The sequence below is a fragment of the Canis lupus genome, chromosome 9 (assembly GCF_048164855.1).
Source record: "Canis lupus baileyi chromosome 9, mCanLup2.hap1, whole genome shotgun sequence".
Taxonomy (NCBI): Eukaryota; Metazoa; Chordata; class Mammalia; order Carnivora; family Canidae; genus Canis; species Canis lupus.
In genome coordinates this window covers 63,696,541-63,713,167 of record NC_132846.1, presented here as the reverse complement: position 1 = coordinate 63,713,167, position 16,627 = coordinate 63,696,541, and the positions used below count along the sequence as shown (strand labels likewise).

Sequence of the window (16,627 nt, the reverse complement as noted above, 5' to 3'; positions counted from 1 at the left end):
AGACATACAGAAGCTAAAGGAGTTCAACATCACTAAACCAGCCCTAGGAGATATGTCGAAGGGACTTTTTGGCTGTAACAAGAGAACATTTGACAGTAGAAATCTCACTGATAAAGGTAAATATATAGTAAAACCAGTAGATAAATCACATAAAGCTAGTGCGAAAGTTAAAAAACAAAAGTAGCAAAAATAATTATATGATAATTAGTAAAGGGATATACATTAAAAGATGTGAAATATAGGACACCTGGGTGGCTCAGCGGTTGACCGCCTGCCTTCTGCTCAGGGCGTGATCCTGGAGTCCTGGGATCCAGTCCCGCATCGGGCTCCCTGCATGGAACCTGCTTCTCTGCCTCTCTCTCTGTGTCTCTCATGAGTGAATAAATAAAATCTTAAAAAGAGAGATGTGAAATATGACACCAAACATATATGTGAAATATGACATCAAAAATATAAAACATGGGGAAGGGCAGTAGAAATGTGGAGCTTTAGAATGCCTTCAAACTTAAGTTGTTAGCAACTTAAAGTAGGCTGTTATGAATTGTTATAAGTAATCCCTATGGTAACCACAAGCAAATACCTACAGTAAATTTTATATGGAACCACAAAAGACCCTGAATAGCCAAAGCAATCATGAGAACGAAGCAAGCAGGAGGCATCACAATAACTTCCTGACTTTAACCTATATTATATATTATAAAGCTATAGTAATCAAAATACTATATAGGCATAAAAAGAACGTCATATAGACCAAAGGAACAAAACTGGGACCCCAGAAATAAACCCATGCATATACAGTCAGCTAATATTTCACAAAGGAGTCAAGAATAGTCAATGGAGAAGAGACTACCTCTTCAGTAAATTGTGCCATGAAAACTGGGTATTTGTAGGTAAAAGAATGAAACTAGACCCCATCTTACACCGCTCACAAAATTTAACTTAAGATGGATTAAGAATTTAAATATAAGACTAGAATCCATAAAAATCCTAGAAGAAAATATGGGAAGAAAGATCCTTTACATGGGTCTTGGTAATGTTTTTTTTGTTTTGTTTTGTTTTTTGTTTTTTGTTTTTTTTTGTTGTTGATAGGACACCTAAAGCACAAGTGACAAAATCAGAGATAAACAAGAGGGACTAGGGATCCCTGGGTGGCGCAGCGGTTTGGCGCCTACCTTTGGCCCAGGGCGCGATCCTGGAGACCCGGGATCGAATCCCACCTGGGGCTCCCGGTGCATGGAGCCTGCTTCTCCCTCTGCCTGTGTCTCTGCCTCTCACTCTCTCTCTCTGTGTGACTATCATAAATAAATAAAAATTTATAAAAAAAACAAGAGGGACTACATCAAATTAAATAATTTTTCTGGGCTTCTGCACAGCAAAAGAAATGATCAACAAAATGAAAAGACAACCTATAGAATGGGAAAATATATCTGCAAACCATGTATCTGTTAAGGGATTGATATTCACCATATATAATAAACTCACACAACTCAAGAGCAATAGAACAAATAATCCAATAAAAAATGGGTAAAGGACCTGAATAGATATTTTTCCAAAGAGGACATAAGAACGGCCAATAGGTATATGAACAGATACTCAATTTCACTAATCATTAGGGAAATGCAAATCAAAACCACAATGACACATTACCTCACACCTGTCAGAATGACCAAACAGATGAAAGACAACAAATGCTGGCAAAGATGTGGAGAAAGGGGAACCCTTGTGCACTGTTGGTGGGAATGTAAACTGGTGGAGCCACCACAGAAAGCAGGATGGAGGTTCCTCAAAGAAATAAAAAATAGAGCTACCATATGATCCAGCAACTCTACTTCTCTTCTGGGTATTTATCCAAAAATAAAAAATAAAAAAAACCCAAAACAGTAGCTCAAAAAAAATATCTGCATACCCAGGTTCACAGCAGCATTATCTACAATAGCCTACGCATGGAAACAAGCTATGTGGCCATCGACCGATGGATGAATGGATAAAGAATTTGTGGTACACATATACAGTGGAATACCATTCAGTCACAAAAAAGACTTAAATGTGGCCATTTGCAATAGCATGGATGGACTTTGAGGGCATCATGCTAAGTGAAATAAGTCAGAAAAAGACAAAAATCATATGATTTAACTTATTTTCACAAACCAACCCCACACGAACTGGAGAAAATGTGGTTATCAGAGGCAGGGGCTGAAGTGGAGGGAAAATTGGATGAAGGCAGTCAAAGGTACAAACTTACAATTATTAATTAATACTAAGAAATGTACTATATAGTGATTCTAGTTAACACTGCATATGAAATTATAGCTGTTAACTACTTGTGGCAATCATTTTACAGCTGCATGCCTTTAACACTGCTGTAGTTCAATTTTATCTCAAACTGGAAAAAGAACATTTTAAAGCCTACTATAAAGTCACAGTAATCAAAACACTGTGGTATTGGCATAAAGGCAGACGTCCAGACCAATGGAATGGAGAGTCCAGAAATAAACACTTACATATGTGGTCAATGGACCTTTAATAAAAATGACAAAATGGTGCCATGACCATTCATGGGGAAAGACTGGTCTTTTCAACAAATGATGTCAGAAAAACTGGATTACCCACATGCAGAAGAATGAAATTGAACCCTTAACTAAGACCACATGCAAACATTAACTCAAAATGAATCAAGTTCCTAACACAGTAAAATTTAGAAGAGAGCAGCCCGGGTGGCTCAGCGGTTTAGCGCAGCCCTCAGCCCAGGGCATGATCCTGGAGACCTGGGATTGAGTCCCATGTCTGGCTCCCTGCATGGAGCCTGCTTCTCCCTCTGCCTGTGTCTCCACCTCTCTGTGTCTCTCATGAATAAATAAAATCTTAGAAAAAAAAACTTAGAAGAAAACATAGGACAAAAGCATCACGATATTGGATTCGGCAACGAGTTCTTGGATGTGATGGCACAGGCAACAAAAGAAAAAAATAAGTTGGACTCTGCAAAAAAATTTTTAAAACTTTATATGTCAAGGGACATTCTCTAGAGTGTAAAAAGGCAACCCATGGAATTATAAGATATTTGCAAATCACCTATCTGCGTAAGGGATTCATGTTCAGAATATATAGAGGACTCCTTAAATGCAACCACAACCAAAGACATTCAAAAATAGACATTTCTCCAAAGGGGAGATACAAATGGCAGTAAGGGCACGAAAAGATGCTCGACATCACAAATCATCATGGAAATGCAAATCAAAACTGTAATGAGATGTCATTCACACCCATTAGGATGGCTACTATCAAAAAAACGGAAAATAAGTTTTGGGGAGGATGTGGCGAAATCAGAACCCTTTGGCTTTGCCGCTGGGATGTAGAATGGTACTGCCGCTTTGGAAAACAGGAGGGAGCCTCCCCTCAAAACTAAAAACAGCATTACCATAGGATCCAGCAATCCCATTTCTGGGCATACATTCAAAAGAACTGAAAGCAGGGTCTCCAAGTGGTAATAACAGCATCATTCACAATAGCTAAAGCAGAGAAGCAATCCAAGGGTCTATCGACTAATAAATGGATAATCAAAATGGGATATATACACACAATGGAGTAGCATTCAGCTTTAAAATGGAAAGAAATTCTGCAATGTAGTATAACATGGGGGAACCTTGAGGACACCACATTAAGGGAAATAAGCCAGTCACGAAAAAGGCAAATAGCGTATTAGGGTCAAAATCATAAAGTCAGGAAGTAGAATGGGGGTTGCCAGGGACTGGGGTTGGGGAGGGAGAACAGAGAGTGATGGCTTCATAGATATACAGTTTCAGACATACAAAAAGGAAAAGAGGGATGGGGATGAATGGCAGTGCTGGCTGCACAACAATACGAATGTATCTAATTCTAAACTAGACAAGCAATGGTTAAAGTGGTTTTACATTAGATCTACTTTGACCAAACAAAAAAGAATTATTTTTAAATCATGAAAGCAATATACTCTCATTCTAACAAAAATAGAATACAGAGACATGTTAACAAATAGCCATTCCTCTCCCCCTGACCTCCAAGTTGTACAAATAATCTCAGCTCCTATCAGGTAACCAAGATATGCCATTAGCTTACACGCCATTAGACAGCATTTTCCAGGAGGGGAAGAGAAAAATCCTTTTCAGAATGAAGAACAAAATTAAAATACTTCTGTCCATGAAGCAAAGTATAAAGCAGAGAAATTACTTTTTATGCAGAAATGAGTGAGAAAAAAAATTAAAGGGTTAGGTCTCAGAGTGAGAGCCGAGGGGTATCGAGGCGAGAATGGAGGGACTCTGCTCAGTGGTTAGGAGGTGCTCCGTGTATGCTCCCTGAAGCTTATGCTCCAACCCAAAGGAGGCATGGGGGAAACAATTTTTGTTAAAGTAGTGATAGAACCCAGCAGAATATCAGGAAGATAGTCATCAATATCTTTATAAACTGTTTTACATGCACCACCTTGACCCTCAAAATTGTAGTCATATAGGGGGATATAATAATATAATTCCACTTTTAGGGATTAAGAGGCTCCTAGAAAGTATCTCGTCCAGGTCATCCAGACCTTCAAAGCTTTTTCAACCCTGTAACCTGGGCACCATCTAGTTTACCTGATCCCCTGCCACTCAGGCAATAAGGATGCTGAGCTGGTTCTGAGTGAGACAGGATCTAGGCAATGAATGATGGATACATCCATGATCATGAACCGGTGCAGACAATGACTGATCCCAACATCAGAAATTCCTGAACTGGCTGTGGCCCAGGGACTGCCAACATCCCCAGGGACAAATTCTCTCACCATGATGAGAAATGTCCCACTGCAACTGTCAGAAAGCATTCACTAGTCCCTTGTGCTCCTCCAAGTGAAATAGTATGCTTATCGAATAACTTTAGAGATCCTACCTCCTTGTGCCTCAGAAACAGCTTAGGTCAACGCGAAAAACACTCTGGTCTCACAGACATTCTCTGTTTTGCAGAACGAGGATCTTCTACACAAAGATGGACGGATACCAGTCACACCTGTTTTCCAACCCATTTTACAATAAGGGCAATTAGGGAATTAATGCATTCCTGGCGCGTAAGAAAACCACTAAGCTACAAACCTCAGTTCCTCCGCACTGTCCCACCCCCTCCCTCCCCCAGTTACCCTGACTTCCACATTTCTCCTTAGGACTCTTCATCTCCCACCTGGCTCCCAGGGCCACAGTGTCATCTCACAAGGCCAAGACGCGAAACTCGGCTGCAATACCACACTTCACCGACAGATGCCGCAGCCTCAATACCTGACAGCCAACTTTCAAATTACTACCACCACAACTCGCAACCATTCAGTGCCTACTGCATACTTTTTTTTTTTTTTAAAGGTTTATTGCTCTGGTATCCTTTATTTTTTTTTTAAAGATTTTATTTATTTATTCATGATAGTCAGAGAGAGAGAGAGAGAGAGGCAGAGACACAGGCAGAGGGAGAAGCAGGCTCCATGCACCGGGAGCCCGACGTGGGATTCGATCCCGGGTCTCCAGGATCGCGCCCTGGGCCAAAGGCAGGCGCCAAACCGCTGCACCACCCAGGGATCCCCCCCCCCTTTTTTTTTTTAAGTAGGCTCCACGCTAGGCGTGGAGCTCAACGGGGGGGAGGGCGGAGGCAGTGGCGGGGCTCGAACTCACGATCTTGACAGCAAGACCTGAGCTGAGATCATGCGTGGGATGCCCACGACTGAGCCACCCAGGCGCCTTGCCTACCGTACACTAGGCACTTAGGCCAATCCCGCGGCAGCTGGCTCGTGAGGACCTTCGTTAATTCGCATGAAGTGCTTTGAACAACGAACTGGATCGTAGTAGATTATTACCAGCCCAAGGTGAAGTGGCAGAGAGCGACGGGAACGTGGGTCACCGCAGCTGTCTCAGCAGGGTGGTCTGGGCCAGGGCCTGCTTCCCATCCAGGTGGGGCCACCGTCCTTTCTCCTGTCGCCCTCCACTAAGCTGCTGCTAGGTCCTCCAACCTGGAGTCCGGGATTTGGCTCCTCCACCGCCAAGTGGCAGCAGCAGTGGGGGTTGGGGTCACAGGTGGTGCGGCGGGGCTCTGGCCTCCCGGGGGAGCTTGCAGAAGGCAGGCAGGGCGGGAGGTGGCGCGGGGGGCGCCAGAGGTCGCGCTCCCACGGTCTGAACCCAACACTAAGTTTCCTCCCTGGGGCCGCCACCCCCACGAGAAGCGCGCGGGCTCCGCTCCTGTCCCGGCGGCGGGTGGCTGGGGCTCCGCGCGGCCGAGGGGCTGCACCTGCCGCGGGGAGGGTGGGGAGGGGCCGGGAGGGACGGGGCCGCGGGCCGCGCGGCGCCCCAGCGAGCGGTGGGCAGGGGGCGACTCCCCAGTCTCGGCGCTCCGCCGCCCCGGGGAGGCACGGAGGGGCCGGGGTCCGCGCGCTCGGGTCCGCCGCAGGCGCACGCGCGGGGAGGGCCACGTGCTGGGGCCCGCGGGGAGGGCCCGGGAGGCCGCGCGGAGCCCCCCCGCCCCGCGCCCCGCGCAGCCGCGCCCGCGCCCGCGCCCGAGCGCCCGGCCCCGGCCCCGGCACCGCGAGGCGGCGCACCAGCCGCCCAGGGCCGCCGAGGGGCGGGGCCGCGCCCGCATTGTTCCTCCCCTAGCGCCGGGCCCTCCCCTTCCCCCAGCCCCGGGCGGGGCGCGGGGCCGCCGAAGCCGCGGAACGTGGGCTCGCGCCCCGCCTTTGTCTCCCGGGTGCGAGCTGCCGCAGCCCCGCGCCCCGCTCGCTGGCGGAGCCGCTTTGTGCCGCGGCGCGGGGGACCGGGCGTGGAGCCGGCGGGCGCAGCCTCAGCATGGACGTGACCGTGTCGGAGCTCATGGAGCTCTTCCTGCAGAGCCCGCTGGTGACCTGGGTGAGTGCGCCCAGCTCCCTGCCCCATTGTTGGTGCCCCCGCCGTGGCCGCACCACCTCCCCCGCCCGCGGGCCCGGGGAGCCTCCGGGACTCGGGGGACTCAGCGAGTGCTCCCGGCCGGGGTCGGGGTCCGGGCCCCGGGGTCCGGAGGCGTTTCCCGCTCGGGAGCCCGCGCGCCGGGTGCGGGACCTCGCCGCGTTGCGGGCCGGGCCGGGCGGGGGCTCCGCGGGTGCACCTGTTGGCGCCGGGGCGCTGGGCTGCGGCCCCCGCGCGGACCGGGTCGGGGTACCCCCACCCCCCGGGGCTTGACCACTCAAGGAAGGGACTCCTACCCCAAAATACACTCGTGTAGTTTCCGAACCTCAGACCAGCAGGTGGGTGGCGGCCGAGCGAGAATGGGTACAGGCGGGGGGCGGCGCAGTCACTTCCAGTAGATTTGAGACGTGAGAAATTTATTGAAAAGTCTCTCTCTCTCTCTCTCTCTTTTTTTTTTTTTTCCGCCTTGGGCCGCTGGAGAAAAGTGGGGAGGAAGTTTTCGTCTTGCTGTCTTGCGTCTGTTGCCTGGCGCAGGATGGGGGGTAGAGGCCCCTGCAAGGGCTGGCGGGCGGGGGTGACCCCCTGTTCCCGCACCGGCCCTGCCCGCCTTTGCCATGGAGAGCCCTAAAGACCGTGCCCTCGGGGCTCACTTCCTGCCTTTCCGCGCCCCGTTTCCCCGGCAGGTGAAAACTTTTGGCTCCTTCGGAAGCGGCAACCAGGACAATCTGACCATGTACATGGATTTAGCGGATGGCATCTTTTTGAACCAAATCATGTTGCAAATGTAAGTTATCTACGGGGAAGAAGGAAAGAGCGATGCTTCGGAAAGTTTAAGGTTGTAGAATGGGAACGTGTTCAAACAGAGAGGGTTCTTTGCAAGTGGAGGGGGGGGGGGCGCCGGCATCTCAAGATTAGGGTGATTTTTTTCCCTTTCCTGTGAGTATGAAGAATTCCAGGACAGCAGGTTGGCAGCTTGTTTGGTTAAGGCAATTTGGAATTGAATGACTTGACTGTCCTCCACGTGGTGTAGATAGGACAACCGACTTCATGCTTAGATATTTGAAGTTTGAGCAAGGAAGTTAAAAAAAACAAAACAAAACAAAAAAACCCTTTTGGGGGGCAAGGAACTGTAACAGTCTGGTTACAGGAAGTGTTTGGGGTGTACCCAGAGCATCCGTGTGACTATAAAGTTTCACTGTAAGTTGGGATGCCTGTGTTTCTGAGCTTCTTTTCACTTGATCATACGTTTTGTTGCTCTCTGGCGAGTGCAGTTGCCTAAGGCCCTTCCTAAGGCTTAAAGTCACTGTGTTAAGAGAGCCTTGGGAGTCCGAATGCTGTGTAGTGTTTGTAGTACTGAGCTTAAACGGGTCTTGGTGGAAGTTAAACTCACTAGCATGTATGTTTGACCACATCCTTTCCTCTAGCTAAATTCTGCAGCGTCTGATTGACAGCCTGCCACATGTAGGTGTTGGCTCCTACCTCTGCTTTCTGTTTTTAACTCAGGCGCAGGGAACATATTGGAACTGAGTGTCAGTATGATTCCCAGGCACTAGAAGCCAAATAAAACGTCCTAATAATACTCTCTGTGGATCAGCCCCTCGGGCTTACCTACTCACTGGCAACTAAGCAAGTTGTACTTGAGCACGAACCCATTAGCTAATGAGGATCAGCTTTGTGGCCCGCAGAGGAGGAGCATTTATTTAGCTTTGGCATATTCAGCAAGTGGTTTAAATAGATCTACCCAAAAAGGTCTGTTTCAAAAATTTCCTGGGAACATTGCTTCTTTTAATAAGTCATTTGGTGCCATGTTGTGGGAGAGACACTTCAGTTTTGTTTTGTTTTTTAAAGGCACAACTCATCTTCTGAATCTTGTGTTTGATGAGATTCTAAAAAGACAAATGCGTTGCCAGATTCGGCAGTACTTGTCTGAGAACATTGATGAAAAAGTTTTCCTGGGATTGTCTAGTAGCATATTTAAGTCCTGGCAATTTCTCCCCCCTGCCCCATTTTGGTGGACCCCGAAAATGACCGGATTCCATTGGTGCAGTGACCGGTGTGTCCTTACCCAAACCCAAGACTGTTTAATTAAAAACAGCAGTATACCCAGCCTTTTCATTCAGTTTTTACACCCAGGCGGAGGGGAGAACAAAAGCCCTGGGACTGTTTCTCTTTCTTCCCTGACCTTTGGAATTCCTGAAGCGTTTACCACTTGCTTGTAAATCAGGAAAGCCTGATGGACCATTCCTTTGAGAAATGCCAGCTCATCACTTGTTCACACTTGGCCCTGGCTAAATTCAGTGTGAAGGGCTTCTCCACTTCCCTTGTAAGTTTTACATGTTCTCTCCTCTGTGATATGCCAAGATAATCATCCCAGAGGTGGGAACTGAGAAGTTTGCAGCTCGTAAAGCCTCAAGCCGTGCTTCTGGTGCCTTCTGGCCTGGGTCAGGAACAGAGGAAGGGACAGTGGGGAAGCCATGTGGGTGGAGGAAATGAAGGAGTGAGGGGCATGAGCAGCACACAGTTTACTGATTGGGTGATCGGAATAACCCTGTTCCAGGTGATAGGCTAGAAATCAGAACATTGTTTGCTCCTGGAGGTGGGTAGGGATCGTATGGAAAGGAGACACAGGTGAACTTCTTGGGTGGGGTGATAATGTTCTGTATACTGACTGGAGTACATTTAATTTTTCAGGACTTAAATAGCTATAACAAGATATATGCATTTCACGCTATGTAGAGATGATCTCAATTTTAAAAAGGACCCCCCCCGCCCCCCACCACCACCAAAGTGTATTTAGCCCTGGTGTTTACAGCTTGGGTAGCCAGCCTGGATTTGAACTCTAGGTCCGTGTCATACTGGCCAAGTGATACTGGGCACACCACTCAACAATTTAGTTTCCTCATCTGTGAAATAGGAAGTGCCTCCCTTAAGAGATGGTTATGAGGATTAAATGGGATGATGTGTTGGCAATTAGCATGGTGGTTGCCACTTAATAGGTACTAGTGTCAATTGCAAATACACTATCTTAAGCCAGAAAGGACTTGAGGCGTCCGGTAAGAATTTTTCCAGTCTTCCTTTCTCCCACATTCTTAATCTCCTGGCTTAGTGCATGGTTCTTAACCTCGGCTCTCTCTCAATGAGAACCAGAGCATACCTGGACTCTGGGACCTGAGTTCAAGCCCCCATCTAACTACATGTAAACTTCTGTGTTCCTTTCCGCCAAATGGAGAAATGTCGGGCTAGCTAGCAGGTCAGTAATAAGGCTGTATTCTGGTTTATCTCTTATGCCAGTAGCTCTGTGTGCTATTGGCCTATTTTGATAAATTCTCTCCAAGTTGGTAGGACCTGGGAAAATTGTAAAGAGCAGTACGCTGCGTAGGTATGGCAAGTGGCTTGCTGGAACTCAGATAAGAGGCGTGTTACCTAACACTTCAGAGCCATATGGAGGCCGGCAGAGGTCACGTGGCTGCACCTGGGCATTGTCTCTGGCAACCGAAGAAGGCTGCAGTAGTAGTCTCTTGGCCCTGGCCTCCCGGTGACATCAGTGCCTGGAAGCAGGAAAGCCCTGTGGGCTCAGCTTTCAGGGGAGGCCCAGGTCCAGGAGAATTTCCCCAGTGAGAGGCATTGAATGGTGTGGACCACGGTGCATGGGGGAACCTGCTGAATAGTTCCTCTGTAAATGCAGTCTTTCTGGGTGATCTGCTGGTGCCCAAGGGAGAACACGATTGCTCATTCACTTTGGACATGTTTCTTACTGTCTTGTAGAAAAAGTATTTAAGTGCTTGGACTCTGAAAGCATCAGGCGGTCAAGTTCACATTCTCCATTCTGCCCCCTTGGGCAAATTACTTAAACTCTCTAAGCCTCAACTTCCAGGTCTGTAATAAGGGGATAGTATTTTATACACTTGGGAGGATTAAATAAGATCATGCCTATAGAAAATGCCCGACAAACATCCATCATTCTTGGGAGTGGGGGCAGGGGTGTTTGTGTGTGAGCGTGCGTGCCCACGTGCCTGAACCTGTACTTTTGAGAACGGACACCTTCTGACTTGAGGCAGTGGCTGTTGAGTGCAGTTGGGAACTTGGGATTGGGCCTGAGAGCTTGTGCCTTTGCAAGGCCTGTAGTAAGTCTCGCCGTATTTGCTTTCTTCAGACTTTACCCCTAGTACTCATTGCAAAATTCAAGATAATATATTATTTATGGGTTGGAAATATCCTTTGGTCAAACGGGAGAGTTTCCTAAGTTTGTTTCTTTTTTTAAGAAATTTTTTTTAAGCCACCTCTACACCCAACATGGGAGTCGAACTCACAACCCTAAGATCAAGAGTTGCACACTCCACCAACCAAGCCAGCCAGGCATTCTGAGTTTTCTGTTTCTAAAAAGCATTTGTAGTAATGCTTTTAATTCCCCGCCACCCCCCCCCCCCAGTGTGTTGGAAGAGGAGTTCTAGTCCTGTTCTGCATATATAAAAGCTGAGGGCAAGTGCTTGTTAGTTGAATGAGTTTGTGTTGGCGGGAAAGTGTTGGAGCAAAAAATATTTTTGTGAACTTGTTATTTCCTCTTTTGACTACAGAGTATGATACTCGTGGGGGTTTTGAGTTCTTAAAAACTGTACCAAAAATTTACGTTGGTTGTAGAAAAATAGGGAAAGAAAAGTGAGCCAGATAAAATTGTCCATGATTTTACCATGTAAAAGTGGCAATGCTATTATTCTAGTGTCTTCTGGATGTCATCTATAGTATATAGATAGAAACTCCTTAAGGGATTTTTATATGGTTGTGGGCTCATACTGTTGTCTTTTAGCATCCTTATTTATTAACCCGTGATACATTGTGGACATCCCTATATCAACACATCATTTCTGGATTGATTTTTAAATTTTGGAAGTCTCTGACTCTGAACTCTCCTGAGTTGGACGAGCTGTTTGAAGCTTGTACCCAGTGTCTCTCTCCTGTCCTCTGACATCTCCATAGGGGACTCTTGGACTTTTGTATTCTATGGCTATTATGCAAAAAAGATCCTTGTTGTAATGATGGCTTTTGGGGACATGCAGTTGTGCAGTGGTGATAGGATGTCCTCTTCCTGGGACATAGGACCAAGTATGGTCCACGTTTGCTAGTGCAGATCTGGCCCTCTAAAATGACAGCCTAGGGCTGGAAGGATCCTGTAGTCGTTTTGCAGCTGAGCACCCTGGGGCCCAGAGAACCTTGGCCAGTCCTGTGTCTTCTGACCCCCCCACTTTTTTTTTTTTTTTTTTTTTTTTGAGCACAGAAGGGTGGGGGTTACTCCTTGCTGGGACAGTGATGATGAGCCCTCCTTAACCGCAGTTGACTTTTGTTTCTAGTTGTTTCTTCATAACCTCTACCCTGAGAGCCTTAGTTAAAGGATGGAACACTAATGATGGTGATAATTAGTCTAATTACTCATACGGTAAATGTCAAGGCTCTTGTGGAGTGCTGTTTCAGTGAGCTGAACCTGGAGAACAAAAGCAGAGCTGGTCGGAGGCTTCCACGCTGTCGTCTGAGAGCCTTGCTGGTCCCCATCCGGGCGGGTCCCCATCCGGGCGTGTGTGGTGCCTTTGCACACTCAGTGAATGCGCACCATGCGTCCCCCCCCCACCCTCCCGCCTGTGGGCCGGGCCCTCTGACTTCAAGCTGGGACGACAGACACAAAACAGAAAACGCTCTGAGTTCTGTTTTAAGAAGTATTTGAGTCGCTTAATGAAGTTGCTTCTCCTCGCTTGAGGTATCTGAAGAGAGGAGAAGTGAGCCTTGAAGATAAATTATTTGTAATGTTAAGTGTATTTTTGTGACTAAAAGTGCCCTTGTGGTTGAAAGGCTGAATGCTGCCTCTATTCCTAAATTAATTTCCACTGAACTGTTAACCTTTGTTTTCTCAGTAATGAATGGCTCCAAGAGACACATAACGTGCAAATGGCTTGGCCAGACTCCATTACTGTGTGGGGACAATAAGAAACGTTGTCACATGACGGTTGAAAAGAGATTCCCTGGTTGCCCCAAGGTACCCATGTGATTATTTTAGGGGATCCAGGCTAATTGAATAACATCTGTGGCTATTACTGCCCCGAATTGGTAAAGGGCTTTGCATACACGCAGTGTACAGGGCAGGGACTCCTGCTGTATATGTCAAACAGTTAATGGTCAAATTCTAAACAGTTCCTATTAAAAAAAAAAAAAAAAGATTGTAGTTTCAGTGATGTCTGAAATGATTTCTACTTGTGGGTTTTAAAAACATTTTTGTTTGTCGATGTTGTGTTAATTATTGGTTTTGGAATGAGCCGTGTGGCATTGAGGTCAATTTCCTTAACTCCCCAAACCCCCTTCTGTGCTCCCATCCCCTTGCAAGGCAGATCCCTGAGGAAGAGGCTGACTCTCTGCCCCCTTGCCACCTAGAGACCCCACAGCTAAAACCCTGAAAAGGGCCCTCATTTGAATTAGACAGTGACATAGGAGGGAGGGCTTTGTTATGAAAAGCGTGGGGTGGTACACGGGGAGGTGAAGCCAAATCTGGTCCACTGGGTCTATTCTCTTCCCAGAAGAATCATTTAGAGAAGTGTCCCGGGAGGTAGGTGAGTGGAAATACAAATCACTTGATTCAGATTTCTAGTTTCATCACAACCAGACCTGACTTTTGCCTGAGATTAGAAAAATAAAGGACGTCGTGGGGGTTTCCCACATGTATTATGTAGATCTCTGCTCTTAGCCTTTCTCGGAGGGTGTCTGGTACACCATGTCACATCACAGACTCCTGCTGTTGGTTTTTCAGGGTAGAATTGTGTCCCCGACATGTCAGTCACAGGCAGCACCAGCCCTGGACCAATCTGATCTCAGGAGTGGGGACCCCAGTGAGATGGAACGTGAATGATTTTAATTTTTTATGTCAGGAAATGTACCATATTTTTCCCCTCATTATTTTATATGTTTTGGTTGGTTCAGCTTTTAATGTTTTTAATCTTGAAACATAACTTGTTTTGGTCTTTATTCGGTAGAACTTTTGGGGTCTTCATCGACGGCTGGTGGTGGTTTATGGGTGCTGTTAGCAGGAACGGAAATAACTTTGACTCACGGCTGTGCTGGGTTGGTGCGGGGGCGGGAGCAGGGAGGTGATGGGGCCTCCCCTAAGGTCCACAGCTTGGCAATGGGGTAATAAGGATTTGACTCGAGAGGAGCCAGTAGTGTCTGAGGCTGGGGGTGGCCTGGAGCTCACCCTCAGCTGGGAACTCGGGTGGGTGGCAGAATGCTGGGATATGCAGTTTCCATTCTCCTCTTTCTTTTCTAGAGACCCCAGGCCAACAAATCAGCGCATCAACAAGCACGTAAACAACGACGTGAACCTCCGCATTCAGAACTTGACCATCTTGGTGAGAAATATCAAGACCTACTACCAGGTAAGGACTGGGAACTCTGTTCCCCTGAAGTTCTGTTCTGCGTCTGGTGGTATCGTCCCTGAACGGTTTCCCCGCAGGAAGCCGAGAGGAAACAGTGTTCATGGTTAGACATGTGCTTGCTCAGGCTTGGTGTATTTTCACTTGCATCCTTTTTTCTTTGCGCTGTGGAAAGGGCCAGATGTTGGATCATTTTGTCCAGGGAAATGTCCTTTGTGCTGCGTGCAAAGCATCGTGCCTGGTATGGTGGGGACCCCAGGGACTGTTCTTGATTCACAGCCGCCGCCCCAAGAGTGCTCTGGAACCGGGACCGGGCTCCACTTGGGGCACCCTGACTGGGTCTCACCCACAGTTGAGTGAGTCTTTGTTGAGGAGCAACTGAAAGGATGGAGAGAGATAAGGGACCACAGAAAGGTTGTATTCAAGCCCCCAGCTTGTGGATAGGAGCATTGGGGTTTACGGTGTGTCCTCTTGTCAGGTGCTCCCTGTGTCTCACCAGCAGACAGGTGATGGGCTGTGCAAGGGGGCCTGATGGGGAACGGCTGCTAAAATCCCCATACCAGCCTTCGGAAGGTCAGCAAGGTGGGAAGGTTGATGTTAATGGGAAATGGATTTAAACTGTGTTATCTCAGAGCTCTGGGTTGTTTTTGTTTTTTTGTTTAACATTTTTAAAGATTTTACTTAACAGAGCGCACAAGCAGGGGAAGCGGGAGAGGGAGAAGCAAGCTACCCACTGAGCAGGGAGCCCGATGTGGGGCTTGGTCCTAGGACCCTCGGATCATGACCTGAGCTGAAGGCAGATGCATCACTGAATGAGCCACCCAGGTACTCCAAAGAGTCCTTAGCAGCAAACCTTTTCTCCCCCTGTACATTTTTTCTTGAAACCCCTGGTGAATCTCTAGTGACTCTGATTGACTTGAGGGTTAGGGGGCCCCCGTGTTCTCTGCTCAGCACCTCTTCTCCCACTGGGGCATCTCTGTAGGTTCCCAGGACTTCAGGGAACACAGTTTGAGAACCGCTGCCCAAGAACAAACCTTTTCCAGAATTCATGCTGGGGCTTCGCTGATTCCTTGGGCAGACTGCCTCTGAGACCTGTTGCTAGCATCTGCTTCCTGGAGTGTACCTTGGTCTCGGTGCTGGGGTTTAGGGATCCTCTTCATGGAGGTGAGGTCCCTGTCAGCATGGGGAGGAGCCCTTGGGCTGCCGTGGCTCGTTCTCTGTCCTCATGCAGTGGTTGCTGGTTCTGAGGTCAGCCGAGATGACGTGCTACAGGCTGGGCCAGCTCCTGTTGGCTGTGGTTGCTGCAGGAGCCCTTCCTCTGACTCTGTATGAATTAGCAGATGGAGGGGGTGAGAGTGGACAGTGGGGTGCGTGAGGGAGGCTTGCTCTGCTGGGATGCTTCCCTACACGGCCAGTTTTTCAAGCCACCTGTGCTCACTGCGTGGACCATCAGTGGCCCAGCACCATGGACTTTCTGAGCAGTCCCTGGGAGGCTTAGATCCAGCCCCATCCTCTTATCCACCCCAGAGAGATGTCAACCATGCTGAGGAGCGGGTGCCCTAGCTCTGTGGGGCTGAGTGGGTTTGTTTTGCTGTCCGAGGGGCGCCACACTCAGGTTTGGGCATGCTGTGGACAAGCGGGGAATACTCAGTGAGGGTTTCCCTGGGGATGGCCACAGGCAGGGGAAGCTGAGCAAGGGTTGTGGGGCTGCCAGTGAACTTGGTTCTGGCCATCTGGGGGCTGGGCCCGTGGTTCAGCATGCACTCAGGGCTTGAGCCCTATCCATAGGCACTGTTTGTGGTGAGCAGGTACTTTTGATGTTGTGTGCTAAGTGCCTGGGGAAGTGCATGGTGCAGGTTGCTCGAGAGATGCCTGATCCAGGCTACAGAGGAGTGGGGAAGGCTTCTTGGAGGGGAGGGGGCACTGAGCGGAGTCTTGGTAGGTGATGGAATTTCCATGTTTTGAGGGTCGTGGGAAGGAGAGAAGGGGAAGGGGTGTAGAGGTAGACAGAGACGTGGAGGCACAAGACCGGCCTGTTCTCGTTCTATCAAGGTCTGAGTTGTGCAGTTGCTCAGGTAAAGGTCCGTTTCACCATGTTTCAGATGAATCCAAACTTGGGAGGAGATGAACGGGAAAGATACAGAAATTCAGAGCAGGCTTGAGAGGCTGGCCAGAGCCAGTGGAGAGAGCTTGACAGGTGTGTCTTGGGCCCCAGGTGTGCTGGGGAGGTGGTAACCTCTCCCTGGTGACAGCGATGAAACTCCCAGGTGGAAGGAGCTCTCTGCGAGCAGCACAGAGCAGCCA

At 48.4% G+C, this 16,627-nt stretch overlaps 1 protein-coding gene across 4 annotated transcripts in view; it reads left to right on the top strand.

Annotated features, from left to right (window-relative positions):
- Window positions 1-6,674: 6,674 nt before the first annotated feature.
- CCDC88C (coiled-coil domain containing 88C) overlaps window positions 6,675-16,627 on the top strand; it is a 121,073-nt gene continuing 111,120 nt past the window's right edge. For 3 of the 4 annotated variants that reach the window (XM_072839710.1, XM_072839711.1, XM_072839712.1), the window contains exons 1-3: window positions 6,684-6,881; window positions 7,601-7,701; window positions 14,218-14,326. In XM_072839710.1, coding sequence (XP_072695811.1) covers window positions 6,822-6,881; window positions 7,601-7,701; window positions 14,218-14,326 — 270 coding nt within the window. In that variant the 5' untranslated portion in view covers window positions 6,684-6,821. Of the gene's footprint in view, window positions 6,882-7,600; window positions 7,702-14,217; window positions 14,327-16,627 lie in introns of all 4 variants that reach the window. The other variant, XM_072839714.1, reaches the window with a different exon arrangement.